The sequence below is a fragment of the Chelmon rostratus genome, chromosome 12, assembly GCF_017976325.1.
Source record: "Chelmon rostratus isolate fCheRos1 chromosome 12, fCheRos1.pri, whole genome shotgun sequence".
Taxonomy (NCBI): domain Eukaryota; kingdom Metazoa; phylum Chordata; class Actinopteri; order Chaetodontiformes; family Chaetodontidae; genus Chelmon; species Chelmon rostratus.
Window position 1 is genome coordinate 9,091,398 of NC_055669.1, and position 23,007 is coordinate 9,114,404.

Sequence of the window (23,007 nt, forward strand, 5' to 3'; positions counted from 1 at the left end):
GATAATGTGAATACTCTGGAGATGTGTTTGAAATGTCCTACTTTCTCAGTTGTACTATACAGCAAGATAAAAATCCTCTCAACACCGACAATAATACAGTCGTTCATACGGTTCGGAGAGATGAAAACAACACTCTCTTCCTGACAGCGGGAAGATCTAAAAACAAACAAACAAACAAAAAGAAAAATTTCCAAAAAGTCGTATCAGCAATTACACAACAGCTCCAAATGGCTTGGTTGCAATGGCTATAAGTTATCTAATCACACTGATGCTCGAAATGAAAATAATAATGATAATAATAAACGGAGTGAGGAATGAGCAGTGCAACAGGGGAATAAAAGGGTGGATGGATGGATGATGGATGGATGGATGGATGGATGGATGGGGTCGGAGCAGGAGCAGAGCCTGTGTTTTGTTCTGGGGAGCTTTGAGGAGGTCAGCAAGGAATCATGGAGGAAAGAAGGGTCAGAAATGTCATCAAAGCAACATTCGATATCTGTATCAGACTGGCTGTCCGACTGCAAGCCACACTAATCTGCATCAAACTGTTTGCCCCCACCCTTCCCCCCCGAAAAAATGCCATCTTTGTGACGTATTTGACGCTTCCTTCCTTCCTTTTTTTTTTTTACATTTTTAAACATAGATCCTTTGCAAACGTTGGCAGCCTCTGCTTCGGGTTTCCTTTTACCGGCCGCATTCCCTCTCACTCGACCACCTTGATCCTGAAGGTGACGCGGCCCAGGAACTTGTCCCTCTCGTCGTTGTTGCGGAGGTCGGAGCCCTCTACCCTGCACTCCACCGACAGCTCCTTGTTGTAGTCCTCCTTGGTGAGCAGCAGCTTCACGGCCACCAGGGGCTGCACGTAATTCTCCTGCGTCAGGAGGGAGACAAGTCTGTCAATAACACGTCCCTGAGAGGACATTGGCGGACGTGATCTGACCGGGGATAAATACTTACATGGGCTCTCTTGCCGTAGTAGGGGAAATACATCTTATCGATACGCCCCTCGCTGGGGAAATACTGCATTTGTATCGGGTTGTCTCTCTGCAAAGAAGAGCACGTGTTAGCCAATGTAAATGTGACGCTGTTAAATTAATCACACTTTCCCAAGATCACGTGAGACGGGACATAGAGAAAAGGAAAACGAATGGCCCTGTGTAGTTAGTGGAGAGATTTAAATGAGGTGGAAAACATGATGTGCTCTGCCTTAATCTTAGAAAAGGACATTTGTGGCTTAAAACTACGCCGATTAGTTTAAGATGACTTGAAAATGACATTAAGATGGGTTTAGAGGCACCTGCATAATGACCCGTTACATAATCAAAATGTGTTAACACTCCTACTGGCCTTATCCGCGTAATTTGCATATTATCTTACCCTAAAGCCGCCAGTGACAGCATGCAGAAAGAAATCAGACACAAAAACAAACAAAAAGAAGGAAGACATGAAAGCAAGATCAACAGAAAGAAAATATTGAGACTGTCGTGGTCACTTTTTATGAGAGACATGAAAAGAAAAACGTACACACACACAAGCAGGTACATCTCATGAACAGAAGAGTGTGGAAAGGCATGTTTACTTTGACTGTGCAGTTGATGTAGGGATCCCCGCGAGGCTTCAGGCCGATGATCTGTGAGGTGAGGGAAACAGGAGGGGTTGAGACTGTGTAGAAAGGACGCTACGTGTGTGGAAGCACAGTTAGAAACAGAATTAAAGGTGTATTTTGGCAGCTGTCGGCCAGCGAAAGCGGGTGTTACCCTGTTCATTTTGAGCAGCACGCAGGGCTTCCCCTCAGCGTAGCCGAAGTTGGTGTCAGAGAGGCCAGAGCACAGACTCAGGGAGCCCCTCTTGAAGCGACAAGCCTTCTTTGTCATGTCCTCGCTGTCCTCCTGCATGTAGTACTCTCCTCGGGGGCAGTCCTCGTTCTTCTCCTGCTCCGTGTCGTTATATCCTGAGAGACAAAGGCAGAGATTTGCTGAGGTGAATGGACTGGATCACTGGACAAAGATCTGGGGGGACGGCGAGTGGAAGCCATTTTTTAATGCTGGTTTATCTTTGTGTCGGGGAGAGGCGCACTTACTTTGCAGGAAGGACTCCAAGTGCTGGACATACTGTGCGTACTTGAGCGGGTCGGACTTGTTGAACATGATGTCCAGCGAGTTTGGGCGAATCACCAGCCCTGCAACGAAGACAGAGAGCAAACAGAGTGGAGCGAACGATCCCAACAAGACCAGCGCGCAGCAATCGGCGGGTTTGTCTCGAATTACAGCCGGATGGGAAACATTCTCCATCCAGCCAACGAGCTGCGCTGCTGAGGAGGAAGAGCCTTCAAAACAGATCGATGCAAAAAGCAGCTGTAATGTTAGCACATTATTGTGACAGCGTCTCACTGGTGCGAGTATGAATAATGGATGCGCTCAAAAAGAAATGCTGCCACTTCCAGTAGCTGAAAGCCCCGCTCCCTCCCCTTGAACGTGTGTTTGAGAGACACTAACCTGGGAAGGGAACGCGGTCCCGGTACCTCGGCACGTAGTCATCCAGAGTGAGCAGCAGCACCCACATGGTCAGGGCGAACATGCCGGCCAAGAAACAGTAGAAAACCAGGTAGAACAACAGGATGAGGGCTGGAGGAGGTTCGAGGAACAGAAATAGAGAGGGGACATAATGAGGGACAGAGACAGACAGAAGGGTCATGTATAATTAACTACGAGCTTTAACCACGCTCAAGCTCGGGCACACGTCTTCTGATTTCTCACATCTTTCCTCGTCTTCGGGCTGAGGGAAATTGCACATTTGAGTGCACCGTCCCTTTGAGAGAAACCATTTTGGATCAAGGGGAAATGCTACACACTGCTAACAAATCTGAGGCCATTTTTTCACCAGAGACCCCTCAGTGTGAAATCACACGGGATTTAGGGACGACGCTGCAGAGCTCGCAGCATCTGAAGCCTCGTTTATCCAGAGCGGGGAGGAGGGGAAGAAAGAGCCACAGCTATGGAAACATCTGACTCAAAATGGTTCACCACCATCCAGCTTGCACAGCACGGATGCCCTCTAAGTTAAAAAAAAAAAAAAAAGGAAAAAAAAAAGGGATGGACCCCTCAGCTTCCTGCTGTACATCCCCCCTTCCTCTCATTCCTCTCCAACAGTATCCCACAATGCACCTGCCTGGTGCGTGAAAGAGGGAGAAAGAGGAGAGAGGGAATCCCATTTGACCTTGACAGGCATGCTAATGTGGGCGGCCATGCAACTGCAATGGAGCATCCCACTGCACAGCAGCACAGGGGCCCAGGCAGCCTGACGGCGAGCGCTAGCCTATAGGAGCTGGCTGCTGGAGGGAGGGTGGTGAGTTACCACCTCACTCTGGAAATAACTGGGGGATCATTACATAAAATGTATATGGCCTAAACAGCTCAGCCATGCTCAAGCACACTCCTCAAATGGGATTAGGTAATGGGGGCTTTGATCAGATGGGCTCTTCACTGTGAACTGTCTGATAATCCTGATAATCACACATATGAAAAATCTCCCCTGTTCATGATCGATCATCACCTGGTTGGTGGTTTTGTGCCTCTGCAGCAAAGAGAGGCCGGTGCACCCCTCTGATAGCATCCCTCACCTCGGTGCAGGCTTCTCCTTTGCACCTTCACGCAGGCCTGTGATGGCTCCTCCGCTAACCCACTATCTACATGGCAGTCATTTTAACCCATGCATGCACAGAAATATGTGGAAGGCTACACACTCGAGCGTCTGTTAATGCGCTGAAAATGAGAAGAGGAGTGGAAACCAGGTTGGGTTTAAGCCCCCTGAATGTCAAAGCACATCTCCTAATTGACTGCTGTGTGACGGGGATCCTTACCCCAGCTGCTGGCCGTGCGACCCAGCAGCTCCCCGGTCCTCGGGTTGTAGATGGAGTCCTTCCAGCTGGACGCGTTCTCCTTGTTGGCCGGTTTATCCTCGGTGCTCGCCATGGTGATTTTTTTTGTTTGTTTGTTTGTTTGTTTGTTTTGCTCCAAAATGTGCGGTTTCTTCTCCCTGAAAAAATGCAGAAAAAGGGCAGCGGGCGATGTGGTGAGGCGAAGAAGCCGGCGAGGCGGCGGTGAGTGGAGTGGGCGGTGTAGAGAGAGAGACAGAGAGAGAGAGAGAGAGAGAGGGAGGGAGGGAGGGAGAGAGAGCAGAGGAGAGAGGTGCTATGCTGGAACAAAAAAAAAACGAGAAGGGGAAGGTGAGGAAAGGAGAGAGGGGGGGTCAGTGACGTCCACACGAGCCCCGTCGTGGCAGCTGATGCGGTGCGACCAGATGGATGCACATTGGCTATTGACGGAGAGACGCAGACGCGCAGTTACGCGCACATATTATAAATAGAGCGCACGCTATCTTCCTCATCATCAGTTCTGCTATAATGGCCACATGCTTGGGAAGGAGCTGGGGGTCTTCATTTCATACAGAGTGTGCACAAGCTGTGGGACCCCTCAGCACGCACGAGACAAAAACGCAGACATGTGCATTCAGAGTGTGGAAGCAGAGGAGTGAAGTGGTGAACATGCAGGACTAAAGGTGTGTTGTCGTCTTCCGAGGCATCACAGTGGTGTTATGCGTCGTCTGCATTCGTTCGTGGTTCACCACGGCTCCTCTGCGTTGAGTCACCAAGTCGAAAACCAATCCTAAAGGCTGGAGAGTGTTTCGATGCTCCTCTGATCACCCTGCACAAAGCTCTGGTTTAGTGCGCGCGCGCGCGCACACACACACCTATGAGCATCAGCACATACATGACAGTGATCAGCATATTTGAAGCCCATGAGTGTGTTATTTGTGACTGACTGGTTATGCATAGATATTTGGAGCATTTGCCAATCCTTGTTGCTATGGCAATTGAGCACTACTGAAACCAGAATGTGTGAGTGTGTGTATGTGTGTGTGTGTGAGTGTGTGTGAGAGAGAGGAAGGCAGAGGAATGAATGCACACACTGATGCAGAGACGTACATATGGTTCATGACTGGAAACAGATGTGCCAAAGTTAACAGAGAACAATACTTTTTCTGGGGAGTCTCATCCCGACAGTCAGCGTCTATCGATCAATCAGCTCCAGCTGCAGAGCGATTAGGTTTCATCTGATCTATTGTCAAGCCTGTGCTTGGCTGGAAAGTACACTTGTGTGCCGTGCCGATCACTGAAATGAACTGGAGTGAGAGGAGCTAGGTGCTCAGGTAGCAGGGGGGGAGGCTGAGACACCGACAGGAGGGGGGGGGGAAGACAAAAGCTTAACTTCCAATCCCCTGACTCTCCACGGAACAATCCCAGTGTGTCACAGAGACAGAGAAAAGAGCAGAGGGAGTTATATAATGACCCCTGATGCAGGGTTCAGCTCCTATGGGGGAGGGGGACCTGGAGTAGTGGTCACACTGCATCCAGTTCCCGCTGTCAGATTGAATTTGTTGCAAGGCAGGGTCCACCACAACTCATACAATGCGGTACCAAGCACAATGCGAGCACACACACCCATTTTCCTGATTAGTGTGAGAGCCGGCAGCAGTGATTCATGGGCTAGTCCTGTCTGTCCCACTCACTCCGGCAAATTTTATCTGTGGAGGCATCCCGTCGCAGGCCAAGCCCACTGGCAAAAAAAAGCTAAGACTGACAGATCGAGGAAGTGTTTCAGTGCAGGAAAGTGGGGTGGGGTGGGGGGTGGATGCAGAACAACTACACTGTATGGCTCTGTGCGACTTACACAAAACTCACTCCCGCTCTTCCTCTGGGAGGACAAGCGCACAATCCTCCCATTGTTTAGGAAAACCCCCTTTTCTGTGCTCTCAATTAGCGCCCCCTTCACCATACCAGCACCACGAGCAGGAAAACACACCCCATTTGTTCTCAGTCACTCCAACCGCAAGCTGCCATAGCAACACTCGCAGCGAGGCTGGTCACATCAATGGGAAGCAATCCCTACACTCATCGAACAGCCTGGGTTTGTGATAATTCCCCAGGCGCGAGACAACGGCATTTCCCCGGGGTCCGCGTGGAGGCACGACCCTTCAGGCAGCATCTGTTCACTCACCATGTCGGTGACACCTACTGTATGCAGGCACGAGACACTCAAACCACACGGGCAGCTGCTGCCACTTCACGTTTTTTAATGCGAGCCCTTTCACATCACACAAAGCACTTGGCATTTTCACGCAGCTTGGTAACAAAATGTATGACCACACAAATGTATTCTCTGTTATTTCTCAGCAGCTTGGGAGGACATTAGCCATTCAAGGACTGTACGAAGTGTTAGAAATGGAACGTCATTGTCCGAGGTGTTAATTTTTCCATTACACACAGTCATTTTGCTTAACAAATCTTCTAGTGCAGTATTTAGAAAGACAAAGACATTTAACAAAATTAAATCTGTACAGCACATCCAGAATTAGATTCACAGTTGACATTTTCTTAGCAATTTGTAAGCATTTCTTTCAATCACAGTGCATTTTTGCAATCAGAGTTTATCAACTAAAAGACTTTAGTCCTAACAATATCCTAATAATCCTAACAATAAATACACACTACTGACTAAAATAATGGCGAGACAATGTGGACTAACAAGTAATAACCCTCAATACATGTTTTTATGTGTCCTAATTCTGTTTTAGGTCAATTCACTTCATACATATTTATATCCCTGATTCATTTGTTCCTGAACAACAGAGCATGCAGGTGAATCTGTGTTTGAGATGTATGCGTGAGCTGACATAAAATGTATGACAGCTGCCACATATACCTGTAAAAACCCTTCACACAGTGAACTTTAAGAAAAATTATTTTCTGACAGAAGCATTTCTGTTAACGAGGCGCAGAAACGTACAGCCAGTTTCTCTTCTAGTCACATTTAAATAATGTCTTCTTCACATACAATATCTGTATTTAGTTCGACGATACGTTTAAGTGCTGTGTAAAGTGTGCAGCTATAATTCACGGCTACAAGCTGGGGACTAACATTTCCTCGAAATGACAAAGTTAAAATTCTGTTAGATCAAGACCAAACACTTACATGAAACAGAGCAGCATTAGTTTAATTCAGGAAACACAAACACTGCCCTTGCTGAATGAAGCCACTTTTGAAAATCTAAAAATTCTGCTTTCTGTTCTTTAAATCTTGTAGTGCTGTGAACAGAAGAGTCAGTGCTGGCTCTTTTTTTTTTTTTTTTCCCCCATCTGTGGCACCTTATTAGCATGTGGCATGTGGTTGCTATGGCGAGTTCATAAATTTAAAAGCTGTAAATGCAGTCATTAGCGCCCCCATGTGGGAAACTGTACAAATATTATGCCCCATGGATAAAATACTGTCATCTGAAGAGGCACCGGAGGCTTGAAATCTGGAATGAGTAAAGTATTAATCTGATAAGGCTGCTACATTGAGAGGAAATCATGTAAACAGTGTAGTCACGCTGGTATGTGGAAAACAATTCAAGGCTGTGCAGGTGGCTGACGGCGCTGCGGCCTGGATCAGACCTGTACTGGACCTTTCCAAGAGACGCAGCTGATGGTTGCTGTATCTTCAAACAGTTATTGTCTGCTTTCACGTGTACAAAAACTCATGTCTCCATCTTCCTATTTGATTTCCCCCCATTGCATCCAGTGTCAAGGCTTGGTGTACCAATTCATGGAGCGTCGGAGAGCTCTCTCCCAGCTCTGGAGGACGGAGCTGTATTCCCCTCTTGGGCTGGAAGCACCCGCCTCGTGTGCTCCTCGGGGCAAGAACACCTCGTCGGTACTATGCAGCTTCTTCAACTCGTCCTTCGACCTCCAGAAGCCTGTCAAAGAAAGAGGGAGACTTAGGTCGAACATTAACCCAAACTCTTTAAAAATGACCCATGTGTAAAATAGGAAGTCTTGGAAATGCAGAAAACCAGTGTCCCCAAATACACTAATCAATGGCTGACAGCGGTGTGTCACCCAACACTGTCTCATGTCTGTCAAACACATGATTCACATCATTATTCAGCTGACAACACCACCTGCTTTTAGCCTGTTATAAAACAGTCAGAAGAAATTAATCTTCTGTTTGCTTCAATTAAAGCACTGACTAATGTATAACAATATAATTACATAATGAGAATAATTAAATGGAGAACAGGTTACATAACAAAGAGCAGCATTTCAGTTTGCTTCTTCTGCCAGCGCCTCGAACAAAAATAGGACTTTTGATCATAACTTTTTCAAGCGCAACTCGATGTCATGAACGAGTGTCGTAATATTTTTAGAGGAGAAACAAAGCGAGGAGTAACGTTGAGGTGTCTTTGTCTAACTGCCTGACAGAGCCGCTTCTCGTTTCATGTCCACGTTATGAAGTCTGTGCTGAGCAGCCTCTTTAGGACACACAGCTCTGACGATATCATACCTCCTGCCCAAAAAAGTATAGTCCATACAAGCTCACTTTCCAATACAAATATAAATGTTTTAGATTTAAAAAGCATACAGGATAGTGCATATGTTGAGTGTGAGTGTGCGTCTGCATACCGACTCCAAGTCCAGCGACAAAAGCAGCCCCTAAACACGACATTTCATGGTGTTGGGGTCTGGCTACCTTTCTGCCAAACAGGTCTGCGGTCAGCTGCATGACGAAGTTGTTGGAGGAAACGCCGCCGTCCACCCTGAGACAGCGAGAGAGAAAGATGGAGCACTCAATTACATGGCTACTCACTTTACCGTAACAGTATCAGAGCAACATGCACTCCTAATGCATTGCCAATAAAAGCTGAACTGCATTCGGAGAAGCAGGGTACACAAGAGTTTGTTCTGTTACACCCAGTTTGCTGGCTAAAATCCAAGCCCTCAATCAGATATTGCACTGTAAGCTGGGGTGTCGACTACCTGATACAAATGCCTGCAGTGTGTAGAGCCTCTTTCACATGTACAGCAAACTTACACTGTGACAACCCTGATTCCAAAAAGGGTGGGGCGCCGTAGAAAACCCACACTTAATAAAAGCAGAATGCAAACATTTGCAAACCTATAATCAACTGAACAGAACAAAGACTGAATTTGATGCAGCAACAGGTTTCAAACAGGTTTGGACAGGAGCAACAAAAGACTGGGAAAGCTGTGGAACGCTCCAAAAACACCTGTTTGGCACATTCCACAGGTAAACAGGTGTAACAGGTAGCAGGTCATCGTATCCTGATTTGGTATGAAAGGAGCATCCGCAAAAGGCTCAGTGGTTCACAAACAAGGGTGGAGGGAGGTTCAACAAAGGTTGTGCCTGCAAACAGTCCAACAGTTTAAGAACAATGTTCCTCTATCCCACCTCTCACCATCCACAATCCATAATATCATCAAAAGATTCAGAGAATCTGGAGAAATCAACAAAAAGAAAAGACCCCGGACTACCAAAGTCGCATATCAAGCAAGAATGGGAAAAAAATTCACTTTCAAAACGTAAATAATTAGTGTCCCAAACGCTTACTGAGTGAAAGAAAAGGTGGTGTAACACCGAGGTAAACAGGCCCCTGTCCCAGCTTTTTTGGAACGTGTCGCAGGTATCGAACTCAGAATGAGTGTATCAATAAAGGTTATCAGCTTGAGCATTAAATATCGTCTCGTTACGCAAATATTTGCAAATGATCGCATTCTGTTTTTACTTACTTTTTCCACAGCGGCCAAACTTTTTTGGAGCTGGGTTGCACAATCAGATAATGTTTAATTCACACATGAGGAGATCTGTACCTGATCTTTGTGATGGGAATGCAAGTTTCCGTCAGCATGGTCTCATATAGCTGCTTGTTTCTGCAAAGAACATGAAGAGTACGAGCAGACACTGTCGGTTAGCGTAGGCAGAATGGATGATAGAGATGTTAAAACAGAAATGATCTGTTCCGAATGTCTCACCTGAAGGCGATAGACTCCAGAATGGCACGGACCAGGTGACTTTTAGTGGTGGAAGGTTTGAGGCCCATGAGGGAAGCACAAGCTTTGGGATCATTCAGAGGAGCCTTTGGATGAATAGGGTAACACACAAACATGGAGATAAGGGAAAAACGACCTGAGAAAAAAAGTGTATGTATGAAATGGACCTTACATCTTTGACATTAAAGTTAAACTCATCAGCCTCTGCTCAGCTATACTATCTTACATAGTTACTGTATATACTGTAGCTCTTCACTATACAACTGTGAGAAAACATCTTTGCATAGAGTTAACTATAAATGTTCAGGACACACACTTACAAAGGCCAGTTCACAATGGAGAGCAGAGAAAAAAAAGAGACACATGTTACAGACACACACACCAAACAAACCCCCCCCCCCCCCCCCCCCCCCCCCCCCAAAAAAAAAAAAAAGAAAAAAAAGAAAGATAAATCAATGCCTGTACAGGTTAAAAATCTGACTACGTATAAGTGCTAGTCCAGGGGTGCCTAAACTTTTTCCCTTAGAGGACCAAAACTGAAACTTAACTGTGGACCATGGGCCAAAAGCAAACATCTATTTTACTGTATTGTTAAGATGCAAAATGGTAAACTTCCAGTTTCCTGTTCTCTTTTTTCCCCCCCTAGAAACATTTGGCAGGCCAAATCAAAAGCGAGTCCCACTTTGGGCAGTCCTGGGCTAGAACCACATCCAACTGTATATGAAATAAAGAAACATAATCTCACATAGATACACAAACATGCCCATTGTACCTGCAGGCCACTGAAGGATGGGACGAAACACACTCCATCTGAGTCACTGACACTGTAAGCCATGGCACTGGTCTCCCGGACGTCAGAGAAGAGCTCTGCAACAGCGCAGACACACACACAAATTATTTTGTGAACATGGATAACTTTCCATGATTCCAGCTGATTGTATTTTTCATGTGACCTTCACATTTTACTGTTTTCACATTGTTAGACAAACAAATAGTCGTCAGACGTACTGTGCACCACTCATCACTCACCCAGCTCCTGTGCCCATTTGATGGCAGTGCCTGTGTCTGCTGCGTTGCCCTCGGCCAGATACACCAACTCTGAGCCAATCTTCCACCCCACCACAGGATACAGACCTCCAGAGGACAAACACCGGCGCGTAATGTGCCTGCATGGACACATCTGGATGGAACAATCTCAACGTGCGTGTATTTTGCTTTACCTGCTACAGACGTATGCGGTTTGTTCCCGGTGTTGATGTTCATGAAGGTACCCGTTCCCATGGTGATCTTCACATCGCCAACATTAAAGCAGCACTCTCCAAACATGGCTGCCTGCTGGTCCGCCATCTACGGCAGAGGGACTGAGGAGGTCAGGACTCTACTTGCTACTCTCAAGATCAAGTTCCTTTTTACAACACACTGGCAGTGACAACAACTTTCTGTTTATGCTGGCATAAACAGAATCACACAGATAACAGACAGATAACAGAGAGATAACAGACAGATAACAGAGAGTACGACGCCACAGACAACTCACCACTGACATGATGGGGATGGGCACGCCGAAGATGGATGGGTCTGTGGAACCAAAGTCATGGCTGGTACAACATCAGGGAGAAACCAGAGATCATGTCACACTCTCACTCAGTTCTCTAACGTTCAACTACAGGCAAAATCAGGTATCACAACAATACAATCCATGTTGAGATGATGCGGATTATAGTTACATTTAAACAAAGTGGAGGTGTTGAAATGACTCCAAACTTTGAACTGGCATTCCACATTTACAAAACTGATTGTAAATAGCATCTCATGCACACAGTTGCTGATTATTTTACCTCTTATGCACACAGATGTTTATGATCAGGTTTTTTTTAATCAATGACAGTACTAAATCTGACTAATTTAATGTCAAAACAGATCTAACTTTCAACCCTTAATACCAAGCAATGTGTATCTCGGACCCTTGATTCAGGGTGCAGGTAGAGTTGTGAGCAGGCAGCTGATGAAAACAAGTATATATTTCTTGGGTAACAGCTAAAAAACAGTGGAATACTGAGTAAAGTACACTCTACATGTATGCTTTTACATTAGAAGATGGTTACTGGCTAAGAGTCAGATGTTAGATGGAATTTGAAGTAAATGTTTGACTCACCATGTATTTTCTACTTTGGGGAAGATGGAGAGAGGCAGAGACACTAGAGAGCAGAGCAACCCACTCCAACACATCTGTGAGAGAAGTCACATGACAGCGATATGAAAAAAACAAAACCTCCCACCAGAAACAGAAACAGTAAATGAAAGTCACAATCACCAGACCTGGTAGGAGTCGAAAATTCCTGTTGCACTGGCATTAGAGTAGTCTGTGGCGTGGACACGTCCTAAAATCAGTGACAGAAATGAACGGATTAAAAACAAACTTCAATTTCCAAAAGGTTAAACTAAACTTATCTCAAGTCTCCCTCTCCCACAGGAGCTAGCTAAAACATTTCTGAGGAATGTCAGTCAATCGGTGACGCAATAGGCTTGGAACTAAACAACATTCTGTCTGGGTCTTAAAATCCTATTGTATGAACCGCAGCCTGTACTGCTCAAAAGAAATGGTGCTCATGAGCAGGGGGCCCCCACTTGCCAAACACACCTTTTGTGAGTTTGAACAGGAGCCAGGTGTCTATGGTTCCAAAGCAGCAGTTCCCCTCAGCTACTGCCTGATGAATCTGGAAGAAGAAAGAAACACAATGAGGCAGAAAAGAGAAGACGTGAGGGCTGTGTTGATAATGCAGCCGTTCCCAGATTGCTTTGTTTTTTTCAATTTTATAATTAACCCTTTAACACCCACAGCCTGGGAGGGTTGCAGCTGTCCGCCCTGCCAGGCATTGTACCAGGATCATTCATATGGCAGGACGTTTGTATTGAAAGTGACCGCATCATATGTTTGTATTTATTTCAGTTTTAATAGTGCCAACAGCCCATTTAAGTTCTACTTTAGTCCTAGACTCTTGCAGGTAGACAACTGAGTGGTAAAAGGCAGAGAGTTGAAACATGGGGCGACCCAGTAGCTCACCTGGTGGAGCGAGTACCGTGTATCACGGCTGAGTCTTTACCACAGCGGCCCGGGTTCCATTCCAGCCCGGGCCCTTTGCTGCATGTCATCCCCTCTCTCCCCTGCCCTTCCTGTCTTTCTCCAGCTACAACTATCAAATAAAGCAGAAATGTCCAAAAATAATCGAAAAAAAAAAAGAAAAAAGAAACAATTGCTCGATTAATTTCTTAGTCGACTAACAGAGAGTTATTTTGCAACTATGTTAATATTCAATGGTTTAAGTCATTTTTCAAGCAAAAAAGCCAAACATTCTCTAGTTCAAGCTTCTCAAGTGTGAGGATTCTCTGTTTTATACCTTTGAGATTTGGACTGTTGGTTTGGCAAAATTTGCTTTGGAAATTGTGATGACCATTTAGTTTATATATTTTCTAAAACAATAATTTGATTAATGGAGAAAATCATTGGTGGATTAACTGACAATGAAAACAGTTAGTTCGTAGTTACAGCCCTCATGAAATGTTAATTGCAAAGTCTTAAAATTAAACTGCTCGTATCAGATGGGACATTGTTACTTATAGTTTTAGCTTTTCATTACTCACTTTTTCAGGATTTATGGTTTAATGTAATTTTTCAGTGTTGTGTTGTTTTGGCATTACTAATGACTGCAGCTCATACCACTAGTCAGTGTGGATCACAGCTGCTCTAGGCTTGAGTTGCTATCGGTTAACAAGTTTAAATGTCAGCACACACATATACACACATGCACACACCTGCTTGTAGTGTGTCAGGACCCAGACGAGGCGGAAGGTGACATGTTGAGTGGAGAAGACGATAAGACTTGCTGCAAGCGATCGCTTCTGCCTGGTCAGGAAGTAGAGCACCTTCATCACGCCATGGATTGCCTAAGGTTGTCGTAAAACAATCAAAGCTGTGCTGTATGCAGGGACAAGATATCCAGCACTGACCCCAAAGCTGCGCATTGTCAAACTACATTTTTACCAAGACCACGTTCAAATAATTGAGAAGTTCTAGTATTTCACTGCTCTTCTTTTAACTTCCAAACATATTCAGTACAAGTACAAGAATGGTAGAGTTGCAAAGCAGCCAAGGCTCACTTTCATTGTGCAGGATCTGTTCCAGGACTTCACCAGGTCTGCAGCCCTCTGATCCTGCCAACTGATGAAGTTGTGGAAAGGAACCCCAGTTCTCCTGTCAAAGTGAGAGACAGGACATGGAATGAAGCTGAGATGGAACCAGAATGGAAAAAACTACAGGAAGTCACGTTAAACACACATTCAAGTTTAACTACAAGTTGTTTTGGATCAAAGTAATTTGATTCATCGCATCAGTTTTACCTGTCCCATGTTGTGAAGGTGCTTCGTTGGGTAGAGATGCCGAGGGCCTCTATCTGACGCATTTGCACTCCTGCATCTGTATCATGAGCCCATGCACAGACATTAAAATGTTCATAAGGAGAAACAGAAAAAGAGTTTTGAAACTGGGACTCTGCATGCTTTTATGGACCGACACAAATCTCCCATATCAACCGATGTCCTGCTCTGGGATTGATGCCTTTATTTACGAAGCTGTGTCAGAAATGAAAGAACTAGCACCTCACTGCATATTTCAACATGTAATGTGGTATAACAGTTTTCATCAGATGGCTATTTGCCATAGGGCGTGTGTAACACCACGGAACATAAATCACACCCTGTCTAACCCGTCGGTGTGGTTGTGGATAGATGCAACACCATTAACTGGCGCAACTGTACCTTGCACAGCTCCCCTGACCACATCGACAAACCCGGTCCATAGTGCATCTGGGTCCATCTCCACATATGTTACCTCTGGATACAAGGGAACAACCTGGGCAAAGTATGAACAGAATAAGACAAATAAAGATAAAGAGTTTGTGTATACTGTATGTTGTTAGTGGGTGTTGTAGTTGAGACACATCGCGCCAAAAGCAGAAAGAGGAGATGAGTACCTCGGCGGTGCATGATCCTCGGATTTTTGCCTCCTTGTCGTAGACGTGACACCGGATCGATGTTGTCCCGACGTCCACCGACAAGATGAAGCGTTCCTTCTGCAAACCGTTCCTCTGACTCCCCATTGTAGAAAAGGTCTTTCCAATATCCCTCAAATCAGTCCCACGTCCCCCATGGTCAGCTCATTTCGGTCTTGTTCACAAGACTACAGTATGGATGGCGTGACCCGGTAATACCTTATCTGCAGCGGCTGAGCTGTCGCGCTGAGGCTGTAACTCGACCTTCGGACCGTGGTCGATTCTTCGAAGTCCAGTTCCAGCTCTACCTGCTCGAGTCAACACATTGCTACGGCTTAGTCGTCACGCCGGCCGCAAATACATCCACTGTGTAAAAAACGCGACGAGGTTCCCTTGAGAGTCTGCTGGAGAGCTGAACTAACTCACATACCTGAAGGAGGAGTTCACCAACTCAAGAGCTAAGTTTAGCTAATTGGCTACTTGGCTAGCTGTCAGGAAATTAAATTTGAGCGGTTAGTAGCAGCGAAAAAACACTCCCAAAAAGTCTTCTCTCTCTAAACTAAACTAAAAATCATTTATCGCTACCCAATATTAACCCAATGTGTCGTCATAGCGGGGAAGTCCAAATACTAAAATGTCTAAAGTAGGGAGATTCCGAAATTTGTTGTTGTTGTTGAATCGCTTAAAACCCTGTGGGCACCCGTAGTTCAGCAAACGCATGCGCAGTGTGTGGCGCTACACACGTGTATTTACAGTCCGGGGCTTCTCGCACTACCCTGTGATTGTGTGTTGTTTTAACACGAAAAATGGCAAAGACAGACGTAAGAATTACGTTTCGTTACATTTATATTAACAAGGCTCCTGCGTGCAGTGTATAGATTGTTTTAGCTAACTGTTGTTTGGGCTTATTAGCTGCAAACTAACTAGCTGCTAGCTAACAGTAGCTGATGATCACAGCCGGAGTTGTAACTACAAGCACTGTTTTAAAAGGTTAAAACTGAACCATTTGTCACTTTGTTGTATGGTGGGTACTTGGTCATACTAACGTTATTACATTTAACTCTCGAGTAGGACTGCATCAGTGGTGACTAATCGATTAGCTGTTTGATACACATTAAGGTTAATTGACATCAGTTTTGATTCATTCATTTCAAAGTTTCAGTTACTAATCAAGACATAATACCAGACTTTTACTAGTTTACGCCTCTCAAATGGGAGAATTAGCAGCCTGTATTTGTTCTATAAGTATAATTTGATTATTTTGGGGGGTTGGACTGCTGGTCAGGCAACACAAGTGATTTGAAGACATCATCTGGGCTCTGGGAAATAGTGATGGATGTATTCCATTACTTTATGCGTTTTATAATTTTAATGATAAATGAAAATAATTGACAAATGAACTGATATTGTAGATAATTTTTGGCTGCCACCTTGCTCTCAAAAACACGATCACACAGGATCATCATTTTATAAATGTGTCTCTTTCAGGCTACAAGGCGGAGAAAACGACAAAGCAAAGTTGTGACCAGTGAACCTGTAGAAGAAGAGGACAATGTTAACGCTGGCAAGTTACTTCTTTCAAGAACTGGAAATAGCAATTAACATGACTGTTTCGATTTAATGATGGCAATAACATCAAATAATTCAATTAATGATTGTTTCAGAAGGATGGACAGAGACTTCAAGTGAACAAATAGTCGGAAAAGGGGAGGAGAGCACCGAGAGCACAGCGATGAAATGTGAGGAGGAGAACCAGGAAGACCAAGGTGCTGCAAACACATCACATGTGACGTTTGAGTGACATTCTGAGCTGTGCCACTAACAAAGCTGCATCTTTAGATTCTCACATGGACGCTGACATTGAAGTAAAAGGAAGCAAGTCCACTGTAACTGTATCCTGGGACAAGAAGAATGAGGAAGGAGAGATGGATGATTCAGACAAGAGAACTAATGCAAGTGGTCAGATGACGGAAAGTGGTAAGGCTGTTAACAAGAATCAACAATGACTATTGGATCACTTTTTTTGCAGAAAAAGTTTTTCTATGTTATGTTTTGAATCTTAAAGATGCTACGTTAAGTTTTTTTAAGTAATCGCGTTGTTGCATCTGTTGCAGGTCATATCTCACTGTCATTTTTCCTGGTCAAATGATGTGTTTCTTGTAATTTATGTTGCAGGTCTTTTGTTAGTCTTTATTTAGATATCAAATCATCACTTAAATCATGACTGTTTCTGGCAGGAGCTGATGCAGTCACTTCCACAGACGACGCTCCACGAGAGAACCCAGAGACAAACATGAAGCAAGAGATGCAGGAACCTGAAGGTACTGCAGATACAACAGCAACACACACATGTGTCACAAATATGAAATTCTGAACGGTGCCAGTAATGAAGCTTCCTCTTTAGAATCTCAGATGGACGCCTCAGCTGGAGGAAACGAAAGTACGCCCACTGTAACTGTAACCTGGGAGAAGAAGAATGAGGAAGGAGAGAGAGATGATGTTAAAAAGAAAAGCAAAGGAGGTAAACAGATGATTATTAAAGTTGTGTTGCCAAGAGTTTATAGGGAATGGTCAATAGCCGTGTTTCCATCAATGTGTTTTTATGCACATTTTGAAGTATTGCATGAGAAAAAGTTGAAGGAAATGGCACTTAAAGCGTGATGGAAACACTTTTTCAGAATAAGTTCTGATGTAGCGAACATTTAACTCATGTCACACATATACTCAGTTATGACGTCGTATCAAATAACATTTTCTATTGGTTGTAGTAAATAGGAAACGGAAGGATCGCTCTACTGTTGAGACCTCCCCACCGAAGAAAACTAAGCTCATCAATGACGGTATGATCTTAAAATACGCCGGACAGCAACATGCATTGTTCTGTAACACGGACTGATGTTCACACATTCCAATGTCTCATTTTGTTGCAGGGTTTTGTCTTTTCGTTGGCAACCTGAACAACGCGAAAACATTTGAAGAAGTCAAAGATTCATTAGCAACTTACTTCATGACACAAAGTCTCCTGGTGCAAGACATCAGATTAGACCGGTCCAAGTGAGTACGCTGCTTAAATGCCATCTTTGGCCAGGTAGGCCAAGTAGGTGCATTTGGCATTGATTGTCTCATCCACTTCAAATGAATATCACTGCTACATTTAACACTACCTAAACTCAAAGTGAATGTTTTGCTGTTGTAGAAAGCATGCACATGTAGATTTGGCCTCTGAGATGGACTTGACCAAAGCCTTGACGTTAAATGGAGAGACGGTGCTTGATAAGCCGATGAAGATCGACAAAGCAAAGGTCAAAAGTGAGGACACGCTGAAGGTGAAAGCTTCAGCGGAGGACAAGAAAGGTAACGCGACAAAATATAGTTTTAGTACACATGAATTGAAATTCTACGCTACTTTCCGTCATTAACTGTTTAAAAAATATAGATTGTCACTTGAGGACTGCTCTGATTTTAGCAACCAGAGATGGCAGATGCTTGTTTCTGAAGAACGTCCCGTACAGTGCAACCAAAAAAGACATTATGAAAATCTTCCGCAAGGCCGTCGCCGTCAGGTTTCCTGGTGGATCTGAAAGCCCAAACACAGGGTGAGAGCTTTGAAAACCTGCGTTGTGGTGTCTCAATGTGGAAAACATGCGCTATTCATTATATCTAGTAATGCAATGGTTATGTTCATTTGGAAATATATGCATTTAGTATGATAGATATCACATCTGTAATGTGTACTGAATTAAATTCCCTGATCTTTCAACAGTATTGCCTTTGTGGAGTTTAAAAATAAAACCATTGCAAAGAAAGTACAGCAGAAAAAACGGGTAGCCAAGATCCAAGACCGGGTTTTGATTGTGGACTTGGTAGGAGAAGCAAATGTGTCTAAAGACGCCAAAGCAAAAGATGGCGACAACAACAACAACACAACCACAAAAGGTAAATCACTGGGCTTGTAGAAATGTACTGTCCATAGCTGACAAGAAAAATCTGAACTCAGTGATTGTCCCGTTCTTCTCTCTCACAGCTCCAGCTCCTCCCAATAACACCTTGTTTGTGAGCAACTTGTCTTACAATGTGAAAGAGAAAAAACTGAAGAACGTCTTTCAGAAAGCTGTTCGTATCAACGTGCCTCAAAGCAAAGGCAAACCAAGAGGGTGAGCACATGAACGCTGGCCTCCTCTTTGTTTCCACTGAAGAAAGCTGTTGAATATTGTCAAGAATCGCATGTAATCCTCTGCAGGTACGCATTTGTCGAGTTTGCGTCTGTGGCGGATGCTGAAAAAGCCTTGAAGTCGACCCAAAAGATGAAGATCTGCAAAAGGGAAGTCAGAGTAGAATTCTTTGAAATGCGCGAGAAGGCGAAAGGTATGTGGGATGGTTCACGTCATGTAATTCAAGTCTCTGTTTGAGTCATGGTGTGTAATGAAGACGGTAATACAGCAGTTGTTTTTTTTCCCTCTTTAGTCGAGTCAAAAACACTGATCGTGACGGGCCTCGCTGAGAAGACGACCGCAGAAACTCTGAAAAGTGCTTTTGAAGGGGCGCTCAGTGCAAGAGTGCCTGTAGATAAAGAGACAGGAGTTTCCAAACGGTGGGTAGCATGAAGCGATCTGTTTATGTCTAATAATGGTCAGTGTTTTTTCAGTTTTTCTGCTTTACACTTATATTGTAAGCCTTGGGCTGATGATGATTTAGCTTGTGGGGGCAACGGCCAGTGCTAAAGTCTATACCACAAGCCAGTGCTTAGGGCTTCTGGTATAGACATGAGACACTTTCCGACAGCATTTTGGCTAAACTCTATGAACAGATATCTGCTATGAATGCAGGTAAACTACAAAAAGCTAAATCATCCTCCGACAGTAGTCGATGGGTTCAGAGATTGCATTTCAGCTGATGTGTTCTGCTTCTTTTGCTCTCCATGTGGACTGTTGTCAACGTCTTGCCCCTCACCGTCAGATCAGACATACAGACAGACATCTGTTCATAGAGATTAGCTTCACACTGACTTGTTTAATGTTGCATTCTTAGGTTTGGTTTTGTGGAGTTTGCGAGCGAAGAAAACTGCAGTGCTGTCAGGCAATTCATGGAGGACTGTGAGATAGACGGCAGCAAGGTGACTCTGGCTTATGCAAAGCCCAAAGGCAAGAAAGATCCTCCTAGGGCCAGAGGAGGTTTGGCGGGGCGTCCTGGCGGGCAGCCTGCAGGTCAGAGGGCTGGCAGAGGAGGGCGTAAAGACAGAGGAGGAAGAGGCAGTGGAGGAGGTAACTAGTGTTGCTGAACCCAACTCTTCAGTTCAACTGCACAGACTGTTTTAGCATCTTTGAGCTCGTTTTGTTTTTATGGCCCACGGCTTTACTGTGTTAATCTCACTGCTCTCTGCCTCAGCTCTCAACTCAAGCTCGCTCTCAATGCTTCCTGACCACAACCAGCTGGCATACAGACACCGTTAGCAAGCAGCTAACAGCTTAAAGAGTCAAATACGTCCCTCAGGAGCTGGCGGAGACCAAAACGGAGCTGAGACAGAGAATACTGGATTTAAATTATTTAAGTGAACACGACTCCAAATGAATGCTAATGTTGCTCCACATCTGCTGGATGTTTCATAAGCAAGTGTTTGCTAATGCGTTAGCCACAACTCTATTAAATGAAAATGTGTCTATATTTGCATCTTGTTGCGCTGCCCACAAGTAGCCTAAAGAAAATCACTCACTCCAGCTTTAATAAATTTGCTCCTTCATCTTTAGCAGCTTGATTTAATAAATCTGTTTCAGCATCCTGGCATACGTTTGTGATTTTCAGCTGTTGATATTGTGCTGAAATCCATCCAGTGTTTGATTCAGGGAGGCGGTCACCAGAGGGCTGGTTTCATGTGTTTGTGGCTGTTACTGTTCACTGTCTTCTTCCATTTTTGACTGGTTTTAATGGTTTTTGAGGTAAAAAAAAAACTTTTTCTTGCAGGTAGAGGACGTGGAGCTGACAAGCTGCAGGCTGCTGTTAAAGAAGCGGGAAATAAAGGCTGACTTTCTTGAGAAAAGTTATTGTGGAGATTTTTTTTTTAACCTGAGATGAAAATCTGAAAGCATATATGATCCCAGACTCCTCTGAGTTTGGTTTAATGTACAGACTGCAAGGATGTGAAAGGTTGTCTTGTTGGACGTGTGACCCCTTGTAGTTTCAGCTGTTCAGATTTTGTACTTTAAACCTTAATCCTGTAACTATTATGGATGAACACTGACTTGTTTTCACACTATGAAGCTCTGTTGTGTGAAAAGATTAAGATTTCACCTGTGTGAAATTTTCTAATGGGAAGATAAATATATTTTAAAACCAAAGCAGCTGTGTTTGTGAGTTTACTTGGAACATCTGTGATGAAGACCCGAAAGGTTATCCCAGCACTTGCCGAAAACTCCGCCAAGTGCCTGACTTATTCGTGCTCTGCCACTGACCTGAAATAACACCGGTCCTGCATCGTGCAGCCGGTGATTAAACGTTGCACCGCGGTGAAGAGGAGACGCTCCTGCAGGTTCACGGCTCCCTGCGCACGTCGCTGCAGCTCTCTGAGCCGTTGCAACTTAAAGCAATTCAGCCCAAACACGGGTGTCCTCTAATGACCTCACATCCTGTTTTCCCACTTCCTTCTGAATGGACCGGTTTGGGACGGTCCCGTCAGCGCGCAGCGTGGGTCTGTGCGGCGTTGGCGCGTGTGTCGAGGCGCAGAGAGCCGCCGTGTCGCGAGGCTGCGGAGGACAACCGAGCAAACTTTCCAACCGAGTTTAACGGTTCGCTCACCTGACCGAGATGTACTGACGGAGAAGACGAGGGCCGTCGGTAAGTCGCTCAAACGCGTGAGTGTGTGTGTGTGTGTGTGTGCGCTTATTTCATCGGTGTTTACAGCTGAGCTTCATCTCAGCTCGACAGCAGCCGTCGAAACGATTCTGTGACTTTAAAACAGGAGACAGAAAGTGCGACTGAAAGGCTCCTCAGTCACTGTTTGCTGCTAAGTGATCCAGTGTTTCAGCAGTGTGGAAATCCTCTGTTTTCCACCCAGATCGCTTTAACTTCAGGTTGTGTGCACACTAGAGCAATAACCTGGTTAATAATTCAGTGTTATACAAAGTATCACCATGTTGGACTTTGTTTTATTGTTTTATAACTTTGAGTTGTGTTTGGTTAATTTGGATTTGTTGACACACCAGTCCTGTGTTAATATGAAATCTCCACCAATCTAATTTCAGTACAACAAACCCCTCACGTCTCGCTCCCTGAAGTCAGTGTTGAAGTCAGTGGAGGCACCTTTTGCATCAGCCCTGACTTCAGTCCACGTGGATAAACTTGCACATCTGGAATCTGTAACTCCCCAAATCTTCTAAGCAAAATTTATATAGAAAGTTCTGTCAAGGTGCAAAGGGCCTGAAGAGAACATCTGAATTCCTGCCACAAATCCAGATTGGATTGAAATCTGGGCTCTTGGCTCCTGGATGACTTCAGCGTAGCTGTTGTGAAGCCAGTCCTGTGTAGCTTTAAGTTTTATGTTTGGCTTCTTTGTCTTGCTGGAAAAACAAATCTTATCCCAAGTCCTGGCTCGCCAGCAGACTGCAGCGGGGGTTCAAACAGGATTTCTCTTATTTGACTGTGTCACCTCCTCAAACCTTGCAGGACCAGCTGCAGAGAGGGGTCCCCACGGCATGGTGCTGCCACCACCGGCCTTCACGATGGGGATGGCTGCTCACGCTGATATGAGGTGTTATGTAGTTTTTTACGATGAAGGATAAAAGTGCAGCTTTTGTCTCGTGAGGCCATAGAAGCTCCTCACACTTTAGATCTGTCTTAGATTTGGTGAGTACTTATACTTGTGTCTCACCTGATCCGAGTCGTTGTGTTTTCCCTTTAAAGAAAGCACACGTTTCCTGTGGATGAAGTGTGAAGTGACGGTGCTATACAGGTCAGACAGGCTGTGAGTCAAACATTACTGTAGGTGTAACTGTTATTGAACACAAAGTGTGTGCACGGTGCAAAGGTTTCCATGCATTACAGCCTTTCCTGTACTGGATCAATGCTTAACACCACAACACC

General features: G+C 44.7%; 3 protein-coding genes across 4 annotated transcripts; 1 reads left to right on the plus strand and 2 right to left on the minus strand.

The window, feature by feature from the left end:
- Positions 1-595: 595 nt before the first annotated feature.
- atp1b3a (ATPase Na+/K+ transporting subunit beta 3a) lies at positions 596-4,062 on the minus strand. The gene is made up of 7 exons (XM_041949454.1): positions 3,860-4,062; positions 2,496-2,624; positions 2,081-2,179; positions 1,758-1,951; positions 1,580-1,630; positions 958-1,044; positions 596-871 (listed from the first exon to the last, which is right to left on the minus strand). Exons 1-7 carry the CDS (start codon positions 3,969-3,971, stop codon positions 704-706), a joined length of 840 nt encoding a protein of 279 aa, XP_041805388.1. The 5' UTR covers positions 3,972-4,062; the 3' UTR covers positions 596-703.
- A 3,083-nt stretch (positions 4,063-7,145) lies between these two features.
- Positions 7,146-15,612, minus strand: gk5 (glycerol kinase 5). Its single transcript, XM_041949706.1, has 16 exons — positions 14,917-15,612; positions 14,702-14,795; positions 14,285-14,360; positions 14,045-14,138; positions 13,700-13,831; positions 12,528-12,603; positions 12,206-12,267; positions 12,042-12,115; positions 11,424-11,484; positions 11,107-11,233; positions 10,916-11,020; positions 10,659-10,753; positions 9,869-9,972; positions 9,707-9,766; positions 8,501-8,634; positions 7,146-7,794 (listed from the first exon to the last, which is right to left on the minus strand). The coding sequence occupies exons 1-16, from the start codon at positions 15,040-15,042 to the stop codon at positions 7,622-7,624; spliced, it is 1,593 nt and encodes a 530-aa protein (XP_041805640.1). The 5' UTR covers positions 15,043-15,612; the 3' UTR covers positions 7,146-7,621.
- LOC121615370 (nucleolin-like) lies at positions 15,329-21,246 on the plus strand. Of its 2 annotated transcripts, none has more exons than XM_041949705.1 (16): positions 15,329-15,446; positions 16,423-16,498; positions 16,599-16,700; positions 16,774-16,911; positions 17,172-17,255; positions 17,339-17,455; positions 17,703-17,774; positions 17,865-17,988; positions 18,131-18,288; positions 18,401-18,530; positions 18,698-18,870; positions 18,959-19,088; positions 19,175-19,299; positions 19,399-19,525; positions 19,963-20,195; positions 20,893-21,246. In XM_041949705.1, the coding sequence occupies exons 3-16, from the start codon at positions 16,667-16,669 to the stop codon at positions 20,952-20,954; spliced, it is 1,707 nt and encodes a 568-aa protein (XP_041805639.1). In that variant the 5' UTR covers positions 15,329-15,446; positions 16,423-16,498; positions 16,599-16,666; the 3' UTR covers positions 20,955-21,246. The 2 variants fall into 2 exon arrangements, with proteins under 2 accessions (XP_041805639.1, XP_041805638.1); XM_041949704.1 differs by lacking the exon at positions 15,329-15,446 and adding an exon at positions 15,663-15,755.
- Positions 21,247-23,007: the final 1,761 nt, after the last annotated feature.

Bases quoted from the DNA above. Each gene is read 5' to 3' on its own strand.
- atp1b3a (XM_041949454.1), bottom strand. From the start codon at position 3,971: ATGGCGAGCACCGAGGATAAACCGGCCAACAAGGAGAACGCGTCCAGC. The intron at 2,180-2,495 runs GTTAGTGTCTCT...TCTTCGTTGCAG, and splicing joins GGACCGCGTTCCCTTCCCAG to GGCTGGTGATTCGCCCAAAC. The intron at 1,952-2,080 runs GTAAGTGCGCCT...TTTGTCTCTCAG, and splicing joins CTTGGAGTCCTTCCTGCAAA to GATATAACGACACGGAGCAG.
- gk5 (XM_041949706.1), bottom strand. From the start codon at position 15,042: ATGGGGAGTCAGAGGAACGGTTTGCAGAAGGAACGCTTCATCTTGTCG. The intron at 13,832-14,044 runs GTGAGCCTTGGC...CGACAACCTTAG, and splicing joins ACAGATCCTGCACAATGAAA to GCAATCCATGGCGTGATGAA. The intron at 11,234-11,423 runs GTGAGTTGTCTG...CCTCTGCCGTAG, and splicing joins CCATCCCCATCATGTCAGTG to ATGGCGGACCAGCAGGCAGC.
- LOC121615370 (XM_041949704.1), top strand. The intron at 17,989-18,130 runs GTGAGTACGCTG...TTGCTGTTGTAG, and splicing joins ATCAGATTAGACCGGTCCAA to AAAGCATGCACATGTAGATT. The intron at 18,289-18,400 runs GTAACGCGACAA...CTCTGATTTTAG, and splicing joins TTCAGCGGAGGACAAGAAAG to CAACCAGAGATGGCAGATGC.